The following is a 17,996-nucleotide window of genomic DNA, read 5'->3' as shown; positions in this document are numbered from 1 at the left end:
GTGCATACGTACATAGGTTAGTCTTACCCAGAAGTGAGTAAGGTACCCCAAGGACATTATACCAAGACCAATGCCTCAGGCATGACAAGGTTACACCTGTTGCAATATAACACTTAAAACAATTCAGTGAATACGAATGACTCATAATAAGAAAGTAAAAGTTGACCAGGATGGAAAATACCAAGGTCCTGAATAATCAAATTAGTCTTAAAACAAAAAAGAATATATAAGATGGAAAACTTGGATATAGAGAAAATAAAGAAAAGGCTACCTACTGGAATAAACTAAGCTAAGATAAAAGACTACAATAGATATATCAAAATGAATACACTTATCAAATGATCAAAGAGAACTGTTACAAATATTTACAGAATTTGTACTTCGGAAATTATTCCTCTTTTCACTCTATCCAAAAGTAACTGGGAACGATTATCAGATGCTGATTGTCTTTTGGAGCATGCCAAAAAGTGAACTGAATAATCCATGGATATTTATAATAATAAATCATGATTTTTGGACAAACTCTTCTTTCTTAAATAAAGTTCAACTTTATTTAGACTAGAGTCGCCACAAGTCTTTCGTACAAAAATGGCAAATCTTAGTACGTAAACTTTCAGATCAATCAAAGAAAACTCAAAACAATTTAGGGAATCGATCAATTTGGAATTTGTTCTACTTTTAGAGAACATGGTTACTTCTCAAATCAAGCTATGTGAAAATTAATGCATCAAACATCCAAAAGAAGATTGTGCTTGTTTCAAGAAATGACAACAACGAATCAATAAAAAAATGTCAACTGCAGTAAGAACTTCTCAAGTGGAAATTGGCCAAAGTTGGAATGTCCAAGAACTCAATATTCATCTATCAAGCTTAACAACTCTCTCAACTCAACATACAGTGATGGCATGAAAGGAACATAATAGTAATAATAACAACATGTGACGACTCGGTCTAAACTTCGAGTAAAGAATAAACACTTTAACCTAGGAGTAAAAGTACCGGTAAGATAAAAGTATTATCAAACTCACCTAGAGCAGGACAGAGGATGAATATATGAATATGGCAGGTTCAGAGACAGTTTAAACAGTGGAGCTGGGTGCTGCCAACTACCTGTCTCTGTTAATTGCAGTTGAGTCGGTGGGCAAGTGAAAGGAAAGTTCACTGGTCACTGAATTTATACAGTTCCTCCTCAAGGACTTTTGTGGTTGGTTGCATGTTCTGCTACCAACCGCCCACACGCGCTGCCAAACAACCCACACATTTTTAAGAAAGTGCATGACCTAACTCTGGGGGACTTTAATAGGAATTCAAAAAAATGGCGGGCACAAAATTCATCCTTTTACAAATCTTTTGTTTGGTTTCCCATCTGCAAATGGGTACCCATTACGAGAGGACTTCTGGGTACGAGAGGACTTCTTGGGAGGGGACGAGCTAACCAGGGTGCCCTTTTTATACCGGGGCTGAATGGTCACGGGCCCTAAGGACGATGTCATGAACTACACGTCGGTAACTTCCCTCATACTCGCTTGACGCAGTCCAATTTGAAAGTGTCGGGAATGGTGATCTCATTGAGCAGTACGGAGGATGGGTTGAAGGGGAAGGTGACAGGGAACATGTACTTGGTGTCAAGCAGGAGTTGTGCATCTTTCTTGGGCGTCATCCTTCCCGCTAGCTTGCCCTGCACCTTGCGGATGAAAGACACTTCTGTCTTTTCCTCGTACTTGTCGGGTGTGTAGAGATTCAGGATCTTCACGACCTGTAAATTGGGGTAAAGTGGGGGGGGGGGGCAAAAACATGTGGTTGCTTTGAATTACTTTCATAAAGTATCAATCAATCAGAAATGTCACTATGGGATTTGATCTTCGCCGACATATATAAACACTGTACACTCAGTGATGTCCAAGGGCTTGCGAGATAAAATTCACAAGTTTAGTTGGGCGGGACTCGAACCAACAATCTCCAGCTTACTTGTGCAGATGTCCCCTCAACCGCCGATAAAAATTCCATCTTATTAAAAAACAACCAATTATACTTTTGTGTTTGGCCTTCAATGGCGTAATAAAGAACCACTGTACACTCAATGTTTTACAAGAGCTTGCTGGAAACGAAAATTAAATGCTTTCTCAGGTGGGACTCGAACCCATGACCTCCTGCTTACTAGTGCAGATGTCTTACCACTCAACCACTGAGCTTGCTCAGGTCAGCTGGCTAGTCATTACAAACAGTTTGTACACGGCGAGTCGCAACATGAACAGCAGTATTCAACTTTATCAAGTCAGTTATTGATTATGTGAAGTGCGTGTGGAACGTTTTTTGTCGCAGCAATTGCGTTTATCCCTTGCATGTGTGTATACGCCGTGTGTGTCAGTACAAGTCTTCCATCGCCTGATCGCGTGGGCGCGCGCGCGTTAAGTTGTTACTTTTGTAACAACACAGTGGTGGAGCGTAGCAAAATGATGTTCGCCATATTTTATGGCAGCCAAAGGACTGTTGAGTAGACAAATTTGTTTGGTCCTAGGTACGGGGTCTTAGTTTTACCAACTGGATTGAATGACCGATCAAAATGAAGCTTACAAAATCCTCTTTACAGTGCCAAGTGTGCATTTATTACTTGAGGTAACGGCGCATCATGAATCCGGGAACTTTCAGTGCAGTACGCACACTACGGTAGCCCGCCGGTCACGCTGTCAATTGTGTGCAAATCTCCGTTGCTCATTCTGCTGTTAATAGTCAAAATGTGCGTGTTGTCACAAGTAGGGAAATGTACCAGGTACGGATGTTTAGTTGTTCATTTTGTAAAACTTTTCCTCCAGAATGTTTAAGTAATATATCTTCTGATTTAAACTCGGTGTGCATTAAACTGAAAGTCTTGGAAACAGCCGTGAGGCCGTCTTTTTCTTTGCTTTGTGTAGAATCGCTATGGAGTAGAGCGTGTCGTGTTCATGCCACTACATGTTCACGCGCGTGGTCGTCTATGGAAGATGCGACTGAACTGTTTGTAATATTCAAATCTGATGTAGCAGTGAGTACTGCAACCAATTTTGATGGAATTTTTCACATCACAGAGATGTGAACTTAAGGGATGTAAAGTGAATTCTGACATATTTGTCTGAAATTTGAGGTGTATAGACTAACAAGCTGGTTTACCCGATCATAGATCGGGTAGGGCGTAGTGTTGGGGATGAAAATGTGGGGAGTTAAATGTAAATGGGGGATATAGTTGGTGAGACATGCAGTTAAAGAATATCAATTTCTGTGGTGTGATCTGAGGCAATTTCTGATCACTAAAACCAATTTGAGCAAAAGATCATCTGTGAAAGTTTTGAGTTTTGAGTAATTGAATCAGCTACATGTATTATGAGCAATAGAATCATTATTGTAGGCTACAATATTTTTATTCGGGGAAGAAAAAGTGTGTGTGGGGGGGGGGGGGGAGACCAAACAATGTCCCCCCTCAAAATGTGGGGGTGTGTGTGTGTGTGTGGGGGGGGGGGGGGGGGTTCCCCTGTCCCCCGTCGATTTACGCACATGATAATTATGTACCATGGCAACTGTCTGTAAATGTTGCCGTTGGTCTGTTAAATTGGCTTTTTGTGAGGCAGTCGCATTTGGAAAACGAAGATCATCTTTTAAACATCATTTTCGAGTTTGGTGTCATTGAATCAGCTATTCTGAGTAATGGAATCATTATACATGTAGTAGCTACAATTTTTATTCGGGGAAGAAAAGTGGGGGGGGGGGACCAAAAAAGTCTCCACCGCTTTAAAATTGGGGGGGGGGGGTGGAGGGGTTCCCCGTCCCCCACCGATTGACGCCCATGATAATTATGTACCATGGCAACAGTCTGTAAATGTTCCCTTTGGTCTGTTAAATTGGCATTTTGTGAGGCAGTGGCATTTGTGAGAAAACGTACTTGAAAGGCTTGCCGTAGTACACAGGCGAAGGCTGATTAAGAAGGTCATAATTAAGTTTCAGTATATTGGACTCTTCAACAAACGTAAACTTGAACGTCTTACAATTTGCGAGACTGTCTGCGAGGAACTTGTCGAGTCAACTGTTATTCAACTTGGGTCAACCATCTATATAAGAGCAAATTTTACTCGGCCTCCGAGAAATGTTTGCTCCTGAAACGATCTGAGACCGCGGTCTTTCGCGACGCCAAAATCGCTCCACGTCCGTTGAAAAATGTGGAGGGTGTCTTCCGCCGGATCGGACACATTTTCGTTGATTTTTTGTGTGACTGCGTTTAAGATCGCGATGTTTGAAGCAATGCATCGATCCTTCGTTGATCCCAGACAGGCCCCCGAAATTATAACGCAACACTGTGGCGGGCAGCGAACTCACAACGCTCAGCCTTGGTGGAAGCATGGAGCTGTATTAACACACGATGGATGCAACAGAGCACTATACACGTCACTCACATGCTTGTGCTTCAAATCATGCAAATAGCGAGCACCGTAGACCCAACCTCGTTTCCAGGGTGTGAAGCAGGCTGCAGTACGCGTTGCCATCGACAGTTTTGCATAGCCCGGATATACTACGCAGTGTAGACTTTCGATTGGTCAGACCGCGCAAGGCATACTTAATGTGTAGTCCTTCTGAGTATTCGTTGCACTCGGCGCAGGGGCGGCAAGCGAAGCATATGAAATAATAGGGGCACTCGGTGGCCACGCACCATGGAGAAAAAATATTTTACCAAGGTCACCCCATATCACAATTTGGTGAACGCTTTGGCAGTACGGCTGAGTAGAACACGTAAACGAAACCCCTACGTTGACCTCGCTGACCTTGCACAGTCTAGACTCGCAGAAAAGCCAGCACAGGGGGCGGCCAGGCAGTCAACGTGAAAGCGCACACGACGGAAAATTCCTGTGCAAAATGCAGTCACGAAAAATAGACGAAAAGGATCGCCGGTCCGTACGGGAAAATCAGGACGACCCGAAGCGTCCGACCCGGCGGAAGACACCCTCCGTATTTTTCCACGGACGTGGAGCGATTTTGGCGCCGCGGGAGCCCGCGGTCTCGGATCCTTTCATGAGCAAACATCGTCTCGGAGGCCAAGTTAAACTCTCTCTTATATATATAGATCCGCGGCGACAGCCATTCTCTGCGGTGGTGCCAGGCTCACTTGAGTCGCACTCGGGTAGTATGCATGCACTCTGGGCTCCTTCAACCAATAGGGTAACCAAAATGTATGTAAGCCTTGTCTTTAAGAACACGTGCAGCATGTGCGTGGTACCACCGCAGCAACAGCCTGTAATCCTGGTCGCCGGATTCCTCTATAAAGGAAAACTATACACACATGTATGGTGCCAATACGTTATTTACAAATTAAAAAAACCCTGAAATCGGGCAAGTGCCAGGAGGATTTACATCCCTGGAATTCAAAATCAGGTGTTTTGTTTTCTCTTCATAGCCATAATTTTCAGATCAGTATGTTCAGAGCATATCAGGGTAAATTCCATTTCCCCTAATGCTTTAAAAAAACAATAACAACCAATCCCCTCTAAAAATAATAATAATAAAAAAAAAATCCCCCTAAGAATAAAAATACAACACTTTATTAAAAAGAATCAACTATTAGTCACAAACAATCTGTTGGGTCAACAGAATGACTTCAAAAGAAAAACTCTTGTGCCTCTCTCATGATTCCAGGTTATTTTTTTCTCGATCTAGCGGGACAGCTTATTGCCCAATGAGTGAGTAAGTGAGTGAGTAACTCCCCATAATTTCTTTAAGTGAGACATTTGGGTCCAACCCAACTATGCAAGAACAGTCTTTATTTAGTCTCACTTTTGTCAGTTTTCACACACGTTTAAACTTCAAGACATCGATAGCATACCTGTGTTGTAGTGAGTTTCGTGCAGGTTTCGCAGATGAGCCTGACGTCGTCTTCCGTTCTCTTCTTGACCTGAAGCAGCTGAGCTATCTGGACCAGGGGCTCCAACGTCTCCTCCATGTTGCGATCGTAGAGTCTGCTGCTCCGTAGCCACTCTTCCAACTCACTCATATTGTACCTAAGCCCACACAATATGAAAATGGTTATAAAGTTAAGCAGCATTCCATAAAACTGCTGAAAAAAATAACATTTGTCTTTCAAGAACACAACAAGGACACCAAAATCACCATTTTTATGCCCACATTTTTTTTAAAGAGAGTTTTGTGGTCCTTGCTCATGAGGGTTTGTAGCAAGTACGGCTCCAGGATCTTATCCAGATTTGAACTTAAATTCCAGAGAAAACTTCGACGAAATTGGACCAGAAATCGGTTTATTTTGCAATGGAGTCAACAAAACATTTTCAAAATTGTGATGGACTTTTAGGGGTGGTCATCTTTCGAGAATAATATCAGAAGTCATTGGTCAACCCCACCAAAATTTTAAGTAAAAGAGGGTGATCGAACCACGTTTTGCTTTGCTGTATGTCTTAAACACCTTGGAGAGTAAGGACTTTCCCTGATTTTTTTGAAGTGGTAATGTATTTACTGGTCTGCACCCTGGTGGGAGCCGGTATAGGCACAGGTCTCACCAACATTGACCTACCTGATCTGAACACCTTTGGACCAATGACACATGTCCTTCCTCAGCAGTATGATGTTGATAGTACTGGCGGTTACTAAATAGAAGGACTGTTGTAACGACAGAGAAAAAAATACTGCAAGTGAGACTTGCGCAATCCCCTGGCATGCTGGCAGGTTTTATAAAGTCAGTACCCCTAACGTTGGAAGATTTCTATTGTTTTAGCAATAGTGACCTTGACCCTTGACCTGTCGGCCCCAAAAGCAACAGGCTTCTGAAGTATACCAAAAACAACCCCAAAACCAAATTTCAAATTCTTAAGTAAAGTAATTTCTCGAGTTATCGTGTCGACAAGATTTCTATTGTTTTAGCAATAGTGACCTTGACCTTTGAAAATCAATAGGCTTGTTAAGACTATCAAGAACAATCCACAAACCAAATATCAAGATCCTAAGTAAAGTATTTCTCAAGTTATTGCGCTGACAAGAGTTAACCTAACCACAACATAACACACGGCACACACAGACACCAGCAGTGGTTTGTTTATGGTGTAAATCAAGGATTTCCTTTTGTTCCTCTTCCCTTTTCCTTTGTTTGTGCTGTCTCTTTGTTTGTTACTTTTTCGCAACAGCTCTCATTGGTTTTGTACACGTTTTCCAACCAAGGAGGCTTCGATATGGTTTCTGACGTCGATTCATCGATGATGTTGCACGTGTGTGTCCTCGATTTACACCATAAACAAACGGAGACTAGCACGTTTGTTTATGGTGTATATTGAGTATTTTCTTTCAAGTTGTTCCTCTTCCCTTTTCCTTTGTTTGTACTCTTAACTTTTTCGCAACAGCTCTCATTGGTTTTGTACACGTTTTCCAACCAAGGAGTCCTCGATTCGGTGTCTGTCCTCGATTCATCGATGATATTGCACGTGTGTGTCCTCGATTTACACCATAAACACGCGTAGTCATGTTTTACTAGGAATACGCTATCGCAATATCCCCCTCCGGCTTACAGCCAGGGGGGTAAAAAGGAACTATGAATATGAAAAAATGTCATAGAGAAATACACTTTGAATCATTGTAATTCTTCATCTTGTTTTGTGCTTCAGTTTTTTTCAATGTAAGACTCGAGTCTGGGACTTGGACACAAAGGTCAATTTTCAACAACAAAAAGGGAGAGAGAAGTCTCCTACCTGTTTGATGGCTTGCTTGACGACTTCAGGGTCCGTGCCGTGATTATTCATTACTGTTAGGAACGTGGTGAGCTGCAGAAAAGGACGGAAAATAGAAATCAAACAGAAAAAAATAACAGCATTGCCGTTGAAACCTCTCAGCCAAAACAGGAACCTTTAACTCACCACTGTGACCTTGACCTTTGACCTTTTGACCCCAAAACCAATCCCAACTTGCCTGTACCCACGGACAACCCTCTTCTAAAGTAAGAAACCCAAATCATATTTCTAACTGAACTTATCATCCGGAAAACCATTTACCTTTAACTCACCACGGTGACCTTGACCTTTCACCTTTAGACCGCCAAACCGACCCCGACTTGCCTGTTCCCAAGGGCAACCCCCTACTGAAGTTAAACACCAAAATCTCACTCTAACTCAAGTTATCATCCGGGAAACTAAGCGGCCTGGACGGACGGATGCCTGAACAGATATCCTGATGGACGGATGCCGTAGGTGATGACAATTCAATCCAGTTCTAGCCTTTTTTGCCAATCCATCACTTGACAATTTTTCACGGATGTTCCAGCACAGGCAAAAACTCAACAGCCAAATTTTGGGAAACACTGCTAACACAACTGAAATTGTGTTGCCCAAATCACTGTTTTTTGTGTCACAAACCTCAGAACATACCACGTCATTTGAGCAGTTTAGCACTCGCATTCAGAAATTATTGCATCTTCCTTTATGGACTCGTGCATGAAGTACCCCCTCAACGCTTAAAACACACAGCCGTCATGAAAAAATGCCACAGTTTTTTGCACATTCAAAATAAATAAGTCATGCATTCTTTGCGCAGAACATACGAGAACCAGCACGCGCATACTTTGTTCCCCTTACTGGAGCTCTCGATGGTGTTTACAAAGCGGAATCTACCGTTCACGCACACAGAACACTGACCCACCTGTTTGATTAAGGATTCTATGGTTATATGGCCCCTCATCAGACCCAATGGTGTCAGCATGGCAGGAACTGAAGAAAAAAAAATTTGAGTGAAATATCAATAAATGTGAACTTTTATCGCTTTTGAGTCTCTCTCTGACCGGTAATGATCCTTCTCAGGTTCACCTACGGAAACCGTCTGAGTTTCTGAGTAATCTTAAGCTATTTTAATCTTAAAAGCTATTTGGAAAACTTAATTTATGACTTAAAAAGTTTTCAGTATTACACCAGGCAAATGTCAAAATCGTTGATTTTCTTTATCAATCTGATGGTTTTCATAAAGAAATAACCTTCAACAAATTGACTCTTTGTCCAGAAGATTTGGAAATTTTTCATTTTTGTCAACATTATCCTTTATAGCTGCTGCAAAAAGGCCATTACTTTTCATGTTTGTCTGCATGAGGAAAGAAAATAAATGATGTAACTGAACTCATATAACATCTAGTCAAGTCGCCCAAGTACAACATGGATCAAGTACAAACCTGTAGTTGTGTGGGGTGGAGGGGGGGGGGGGGTTGGAGAGGGCAGGGGGTATGGGTAGATTGAGATGTTGGGGGCCCAGGGAGGGTCAATCTCTGCACTCAAAGGGCCAAAGATTCCAGAAGACTTTTTCCATGCAAAAGTCCACAAAACTTTGTGAAGATAGTGCTTACCAGCACCCAGGAGAAAAAAGTAAAGAGCTGCAGTTATAAGTGTTCCAAAACACTACACTTGATTTTTGTTGTATCGCATGTGTTGAAATGGGGGGGGGGGGGGGGGGGGGGGCAGCGGCGGCAAGACCAAGGGAACCTTAGCCCCCCCCCCCCAAAAAAAAGAGAATTTGAATTATGGATTGCATGTGAAGTTAATTTCAGGAAAGTAAAAAAAATGCTGACAAATGAGTATAAAACAATCATATTGTTCGTACATGTAAGTAGGGACCAGTACACTGTTCGTAACATCTTAATATTTTGAATAAGTAGATGAATTTGTTTTGCTTCTAAATGTTACATCCTGGGCTATATTTATGCAAAGTATTATATTCAATGATGGGTGTAAGTTTTAGCAAACCATATTTAAGTTATCAAACTTAAACAGTCATCTGGTGTGATTTTTATTTTTCAAACTCTCGCCTGGTTTTGTACCACATGTCACAATTTTCAAGGTTTTCTACCACGTCACAATTTTCAAGCAAAAGACCAATTTTTGCAAAACGTTTGTTCAGGATAATCACTGCCATTTTTCAAGTTGATCCAATATCTGATTTGGAAAACAGCAACTCTTAAAACTAGAAATGTGTTCGTGAACGAACACAAGCTGCTTCGTGTGTTTTTGGAAGGGCGAAATGAATCATCATTATGTCAATATTGTATCTAGCACATAACACTATAACAAGAAGCTTCAACTGAATCGGGCCTTAAGTTCTGTAGATCATGCATCATGATCATGATCCGCCATCATGCATCCCTTTGTGTTAACCTTTTTCACCTCCTTACAAATCCAACTCCTCCAACCCAGAACAACTGATCACAAGACCCACCCTTAACAATCAAAAAAGTACCGTGTGTTCATTATTGAAAAACATGGCATAACAATTTAATTGCTGGAATCACACCTTGACTCCTGATAACGCAATCCCGTTGAAAATCTTTGGCACACATCTTCAGTTAGTGGTGTAAGTGTGTGCCAAGTCTTAAATTGATCGGACCTATGAAAGTGCCAAAGTGCATGCGCAGAACAAACATGTACAAAACAAATAGCTAAAATATATGGGCAAAGTGTGCAAGGAAACGCAGAGAACAAAAACAATTGCTGCTTCGGCAGTGTACTGCCAAAGCAGCTAAATATTTGACGTCAATTTTGATCCGGCTTACCAATCATCGGCTGTAGTTTGTTCTCAATGATGTGGACAAGCATTTGGTAGATGTGAACTCCGAGATCGTTCATGACCTGACGGTACTCCGACAGGTCAAAGTTCCTAAGACAGTGCTCGTTCTGCCGGTGTGTGTTCTGACTGGCGAATTTCTGGGAAGAACAATTTCACCAAGAAGACAGATACATGTATAAGGTCAAAATGATGCTTGTAATCTTTCCATAAATTGTTTCGTAAATTCAAGTGCTAATGGAAAATCCTTTAGGCAACCAGTCACAAGATATAACTACTGCATAACATTTGGTGCGGTTACCAATTTTTGCAGATTCAATATTGGGTTTTTCTCTTCATCAACATATTTAAATTTTGTTTTGTTATAAACACTGTATACTCAGTGTTGTTCCTAGTGATTGTGAGAAGAAAAACATCACTTAAGTGGGACTCGAACCCACGACCTCCTGCTTACTAGTGAAGACGTGTTGCCACTCAACCATCAAGCTTGCCAGGGTCAGCTGGCTGGTTCGAATCTGATATAGCAGCAGGTACCGCAACCTAACTATGCATCAGATAGAATTCGTGTCGGGGTTTGGTACTTTGATGGACTGAAGTGAACTGAAAATCTACTTTGTAAGTTCTTTTTTGGTCTTGGTCTGGCACCCTGACTACAGCTTGCTTTGTACTCACATCTTCACCGCTGTACTGCTTGAGTGTGTGCATCAACCGAATCGTGTTTGTCAGCCAGAAGGACACATACTCAAAGTCCTCAAAGTGATTCTGCCGAAAGATGAAAAACACTAACTTTAAAAAAATCCATTTGAGAGTTACCGGTAATTTGAAAATTTTAAAAGTGCAGCATTCGAAAGGTTTCGAAAAATATAAACAAACAAGTCAGGTGTGTTTACAAACACAAATGCCCCGCAACCGTGACTGTTTCCATGACATAACACCACTCTAACATCAACTTACATGTACTTGGTCAAATGGAACGTTCATTGACAGCATCAGTGTCTTCTGTAGGTTTTATATGAATTAATCCCTAATCCCTATGATCTCAGAATAAATACAAGATTTCTATTGTTTTAGCCACTGTGACCTTGACCCTTGACCTTTCCACCCCCAATGCGATAGGCTTCTTAGGATTGCCAAGGACAATCCACAAACCAAATTTGAAATTCATATGTAAAGTATATCTCAAGTTATCACGCTGACAAAATTTCTTTTGTTTTTGCCACTGTGACCTTGACCCTTGACCTTTTGGCCCCAAGTGCAAAAGGCTTCTTAGAATTGCCAAGGACAATCCACAAACCAAATTTGAAGTTCATATGTAAAGTATTTCTCAAGTTATCGCGCTGACAAAATTTCTATTGTTTCAGCAACTGTGACCTTGACCCTTGACCTTTTGGCCCCAAATGCAAAAGGCTTCTTAGAATTGCCAAGGACAATCCACAAACCAAATTTGAAGTTCATATGTAAAGTATTTCTCAAGTTATCGCGCTGACAAAATTTCTATTGTTTCAGCCACTGTGACCTTGACCCTTGACCTTTCGGCCCCAAATGCAAAAGGCTTCTTAGGATTACCAAGGACAATCCACAAACCAAATTTGAAGTTCATATGTAAAGTATTTCTCAAGTCATCGCGCTGACAAAATTTCTATTGTTTCAGCCACTGTGACCTTGACCCTTGACCTTTTGGCCCCAAATGCAAAAGGCTGCTTAGAATTGCCAAGGACAATCCACAAACCAAATTTGAAGTTTATATGTAAAGTATTTCTCAAGTTATTGCGCTGACAAAATTTCTATTGTTTCAGCCACTGTGACCTTGACCCTGACCTTTTGGCCCCAAATGCAAAAGGCTTCTTAGAATTGCCAAGGACAATCCACAAACCAAATTTGAAGTTCATATGTAAAGTATTTCTCAAGTTATCGCGCTGACAAGATTTGTCCGGACCCACCCACCCACCCACCCACCCACCCACCCACCCACCACCCACCCACCCACCCACCCACCCACCCACCCACCCCACCACCCACCCCACCACCCACCACCCACCCACCCACCCACCCACCCACCCACCCCACCCACCCACCCACCACCCACCCAACCCACCCACCACCCACCCACCCACCCACCCACCCAACCACCCACCCACCCACCACACCCACCCACCCACCCACCCACCCACCCACCCACCCACCCACCCACCCACCCACCCACCACCCACCCACCCACCCACCCACCCACCCACCCACCACCCACCCACCCCCACCCACCCACCCACCCCACCCACCCACCCACCCACCCCACCCACCCACCCACCCACCCACCCACCCACCCACCCACCCACCCCCACCCACCCACCCACCCACCACCCACCCACCCACCCACCCACCCACCCACCCACCCACCCACCCACCCACCCACCCACCCACCCACCCACCACCCCCACCCACCCACCCACCCACCCACCCACCCACCCACCCACCCACCCACCCACCCACCACCCCCACCCACCACACCCACCCACCCACCCACCCACCCACCCACCAACCCCACCCACCCACCCACCACCCACCCACCCACCCACCCACCCACCCACCCACCCACCCACCCACCCACCCACCCACCCACCCACCCACCCACCCACCCACCCACCCACCCACCCAACCACCCACCCAACCCACCCACCCACCCACCCACCCACCCACCCACCCCCCACCCACCCACCCACCCACCCACCCACCCACCCACCCACCCACCCACCCACCCACCCACCCACCCACCCACCCCCCACCCACCCACCCACCCACCCACCCACCCACCCACCCACCCACCCACCCACCCACCCACCCACCCACCCACCCACCCACCCACCCACCCACCACAAAACCACAAACCCACCCACAAACCCACAAACCCACCACCCACCCACCCACCCACCAATATGGAACGTTCAATGGCATTGTATTGTTTTCGTTAGGTTATATGTTATGTATTGATGCCTATGATCCCAAAATAAATTTTTTTAAAAATTGCTTTCTTTTGGGAAGTCATTGTATGTGATTTAAGCAAACTAACTGGATTGGGAGTGGCCTAATATTTTCAGTCTCAAGTAAGACATTTCTCAACGGCGAATACTTTGAGCATAATGTCTGGCAGAAGGCCTACATAAAAATAAAATTCTTGAATAATCAAAACCTGAAATAATATATGGTCATTTGAACAAGCTTGAGATAAATGAGAACATTTGGCCTGTGCGGTCTAAAGGTGACTCGAAATCCTAAGAACAACCTGCGGAGCTGCACATACATGCACTATGGTGTAAGTCTCAAGTTGATTTAGTAAAGCAAATGCATGTTGAGAAAACTTTTTCTGTTGTTTTAATCATAATAAACTTGACCTTTGGCCTAAGGGGTCAAAAAAAATGACCAGCACTCCCACACATATAATGCAAGAAATTAATTTTTTAAAGTTCAAATCATAAACTGTTTATTTGCACTTACTTTGACAGTCTTCTTGATGCCGTTGATCACTCCCGTGAGAAGCACTTTGACCTTCGATCGTCGTTGATATCGTCCGCGTGACGTATGCACATGAAGATGATGTAAGCCGGTAAGCCCGGTAGATGACTCTCCGCATTCTTGGGATGAAAGTCTGGGGGAAACAAGATTTCAAAATACTGAAAGTGAAACTTGCGCGATCCCCCTGGCATCCTGGTAGTTTGTATAAATGTTCAGGCAGTTAGTAAGGACACTTTTCAGTGTAGGCCTACCTAACCAAAATGGAATGTATCATACCTAGCAACAGGGATTAACAATAAACTTAGTAATAAAGGTAGAACAAGGTTAGTGTTTTTGTATTGGGCAAGTGGAATGAAGATGGGAGCCTGGAATGGAAGTTGAACATTGTTATTAGGGCACTGATCAGCAATGATCTATTGTTCACAATAAATATTTCTTGTGACCTTCCATTGAAACAGCAAACTCCTTGTACATCTGAACAGTGCATTTATTACAGAAAAGGGAACCCTACAGGTTTCCAGAAAACAGCGAAAGAAATTGGTGGGCATGGAGCCGTGTTAGTCAGGCACTTGTGTGTGTTATACACTTACGACACTAGAGAAAGAAATTGACATGTACCAAAAGGCCTGTGCTCTGTAGCCGCGTGTGTCGCTAGGGACCAGTGAGCTGTCCTAGTGTATTGTGTGCGTTACAACTTTATCGGCACTAGGGTAAAAAATTGACATGTACCAAGGCCTGAGCTGGGTAGCTGCGGTACCAGCAATAACCACCCATCAAGTTTTGTTGAGATTGATGACTGTACTTTCAGTGAACCTTATCAAAATGGAACTTTCTGTCTTTCATATACATACGCACACGTACCACAGACACACACACACGGACACACAGAAGGAATACGCGATCGCAATATCCCCCTGTATGGCTAAAGCCAGGGGGATAAAAAGTCCTTCCTTAATAATTGTACTTGTAAGTTAATTGGATGATCTTTGATCAACTACTGGTTGATATGTGATGTAACTTATGCCTTGGAAAGTTGGGAAAAAAATTACGGTTGGAAGTTTCCCAAATGAAATCCTTAGGAAATTTACAAATTAACTTCACTGAAAGTGAAATATGTTCATTAGTCTTGCTTCTAACACCTAAATTTTGATAATTTTGCAGGTACAATATATTATATACTTTATCCAAACATACGGCCATGCAACTTTTGATCGGTTCTGTGCTGGAGGGTCACATTAATAAAAATATATAATCCCACAATGCATTCACACAATGCATCAACATTAATCAATAAGACATGACATTTCTCACACTGACCTATGATGATGGTCTTGATGATTTTAACGTCGTCCTCCTGCTATACTCCAGCATTCCCAGGATCTCGCGTTTTTCATGCTCACGATGGCCGGCGCTATCTGCGTCCTGTTGCTGATGTTGGCCAGTGCTGAGTGGTGTGATGCAGCGGTTGTTTTGCTTAGTGACGTTGGGGTAGCTGAGGGAAAAAAAAAAACATCATCCTCATGATGGCCGGCGGCGCTATCTGCGTCCTGTTGCTGATGTTGGCCAGCGCTGAGTGGTGTGATGCAGCGGTTGTTTTGCTTAGTGACGTTGGGGTAGCTGAGGGAATAAAACACAAACAGTAACCCCAAAAACTTGGTTGGTTGTTGGCAAGTGGTCTAAACTTAATAACAATACCTAATAACAATGGGCATCACTTAGGTCTGACTAGGGTTAATGCATACCACAAACATATTATGTTCATGATCATGTCATGAGTAAATACGGTTTAATCTCACTCTCTCAAAGTCTCATTTACATATAGGCACTGCCAGTTTTCCTTTTCCTTTTTCCCTTGGCAGCCTAGCTAGGTCTAACAAGTGACATTACTTACTTGCATCTGTCGCGTCAAATTCAACAAGGAATTGATGCACCTCCTTCATGTCGGGTCTCTGACGGTGATCTGCATCCCAGCACCACGCCATGAGCTCAGCCAGACTAGTATCAGGGCACTCAGCAGGGATTTCAAGACGCTCTTTTCTCTTAACAACAGCCTGGTAAATCTCCAAACTGCCCCATCTTCTCTTCATGTGGAACCTTGCCAGTAATCAGTTCCCAAAGGACAACAGCATACGAGAAAACATCTGCCTTGGCTGTGACTTTGCAAGCTTTCCTGGTTTGACCATCTACCTCTTGTCGCTCACTGACGCCCATGGCTTCTGGCGCCATCCAGGGATAAGATCCTCTCACGGTGTTAGTGGATGCAGTGCAACTGTACTTTCTTGCTGTGCCCAAGTCACAGATCTTCAATGTATTATCAGCTGTAATAACAAAATTGGGCGATTTCACATCCCATGTTGGTAGTTCTTCTGGTGGATGTACCTCAGAGCCGCAGCCCCTTCCTTAGCCCATTTCATCCAAACTGGCTGCCTGTATTCTTGCCAGTTTTCGCGGTTCTGAGCGATCACGCACCAGAGGGAGCCTTTCTCAGCCAACTCAGTCACAATGAAAAAACCATCCGGAGGGAACCTCAGTTTCACAAGTCCAAAAAACTCGATGACATTTTTGTGCCGCAGTGCTGCCAGAATTTGACTTCCTCCTCCCGGAAGTTATTGCAGCTTTTTGCAGCCACCATGCGTTCTGCACCTTCGTGGGTCCACAACGCCGTATATACCGTACTGTTGCTGCTTTCCCGACTACCAATTGGCTTTAAATGTGCCAATTCGCTTTCAGGAATTATATATAACCTTCTTCTTCCATTTCGGAAAGGTTAGTATCTCTGTTGTGTTGAACAGTTTTTATACAATCAAAGTACCCATAACATAAGTTATAACAATAACTTATTGGAGTGTCATGGCCTAGCGGTTAAGAACACCAGACTCATGTTCTGGTGTTTCAGAGGCAACGGTGACGGGGTTCGAGCCCACCGGCGAACACTTGTGCTCTTATTCTTAAGCCAGGCACTTAACCATTATTGCTTCGTCTTCGGATGGGACGTTAAGCCGTAGGTCCCGTGTGTTGTATAAATGCACGTAAAAGAACCCAGTGAACACCTATCGCTAAGAGACAAACACTTATCGCTAAGAGAAGGGGTTTGCCCCGGTGTTTCTGGCCTCCTGTATAAACTCCCACGTGAAGTATTTAGCAGTAGAACCAACCAAGAACCAAGAACACTTATGCATTTTACTGCGAAGTTCAAGCTATTACGGGGAATTCCCCGATGATCACATAAACTGGTCCCGCGCCGCCCTGAGAGGTTCTTGAATGGTAACGAATAACCAGGGTAACATGGTTACCAGTGATATTGTGACGTACGTCACAAGACTGTTTTTGTGGGGAATATCGCAGCAGGACAGAGCGCGTCGTAAAACTAAAATGTAATTCTTGTGTTTTCATTCCTTCATTCATTCTATTTCCACATAATTAGTGTCTACGGATATGATGGATGGGGGTCCCCATAAAGCAACTGCTTGTCGAGTAGGGATCCCCATTAATATTAATTAACAATTACCTTAACAAGTTGTATTGTTAAACACAAAATACATATACAATAAGACAATAAAACTAAACCAGAAAGGACAGTAAGTCTTGTAACCCTGTGAGAATATGAATAGATATATATTATATTTTTGTTTAAATAATGGAAGATTCCATATATTCTTTATACAAACATCAAGGGAGTTCCACAGCTTGGGACCCTTATGGGCGAGACTGGTACGTATACGAGCAAAGTTGATGATATTTGTTACACTGTCTAGAAAGGCCGAAAAAAAAATATGATTAGCGTCCTGTCCTTTTGAGAAAAAAAAAAGGAAGGAGAAGGCCCTTTTTCCCCCCTCGACCGGGATATCTTTCAAGATGGCAGCCAGGTTTTTTTTTTTTTAATGGCCACCACTTGGACTCACGAAATGACATACCAGCTTTAAAATGGGCTAGATGCA

The 17,996-nt window shown here is 43.3% G+C and overlaps 1 protein-coding gene across 1 annotated transcript; it reads right to left on the bottom strand.

The window, feature by feature from the left end:
* Nucleotides 1-1,465: 1,465 nt before the first annotated feature.
* LOC119729827 (unconventional myosin-Va-like) lies at nucleotides 1,466-16,145 on the bottom strand. The gene is made up of 10 exons (XM_038202622.1): nucleotides 15,946-16,145; nucleotides 15,422-15,550; nucleotides 14,041-14,191; nucleotides 11,224-11,313; nucleotides 10,541-10,691; nucleotides 8,650-8,717; nucleotides 7,707-7,778; nucleotides 6,542-6,627; nucleotides 5,843-6,017; nucleotides 1,466-1,756 (listed from the first exon to the last, which is right to left on the bottom strand). Exons 1-10 carry the CDS (start codon nucleotides 16,143-16,145, stop codon nucleotides 1,517-1,519), a joined length of 1,362 nt encoding a protein of 453 aa, XP_038058550.1. The 3' UTR covers nucleotides 1,466-1,516.
* Nucleotides 16,146-17,996: the final 1,851 nt, after the last annotated feature.

This window comes from Patiria miniata, unplaced genomic scaffold, assembly GCF_015706575.1.
Source record: "Patiria miniata isolate m_02_andy unplaced genomic scaffold, ASM1570657v1 HiC_scaffold_21, whole genome shotgun sequence".
In the NCBI taxonomy this organism is placed as follows: Eukaryota; Metazoa; Echinodermata; class Asteroidea; order Valvatida; family Asterinidae; genus Patiria; species Patiria miniata.
The sequence above is the reverse complement of the archived record's forward strand: the minus strand, read 5'-3'. Positions and strand labels throughout refer to the sequence as shown.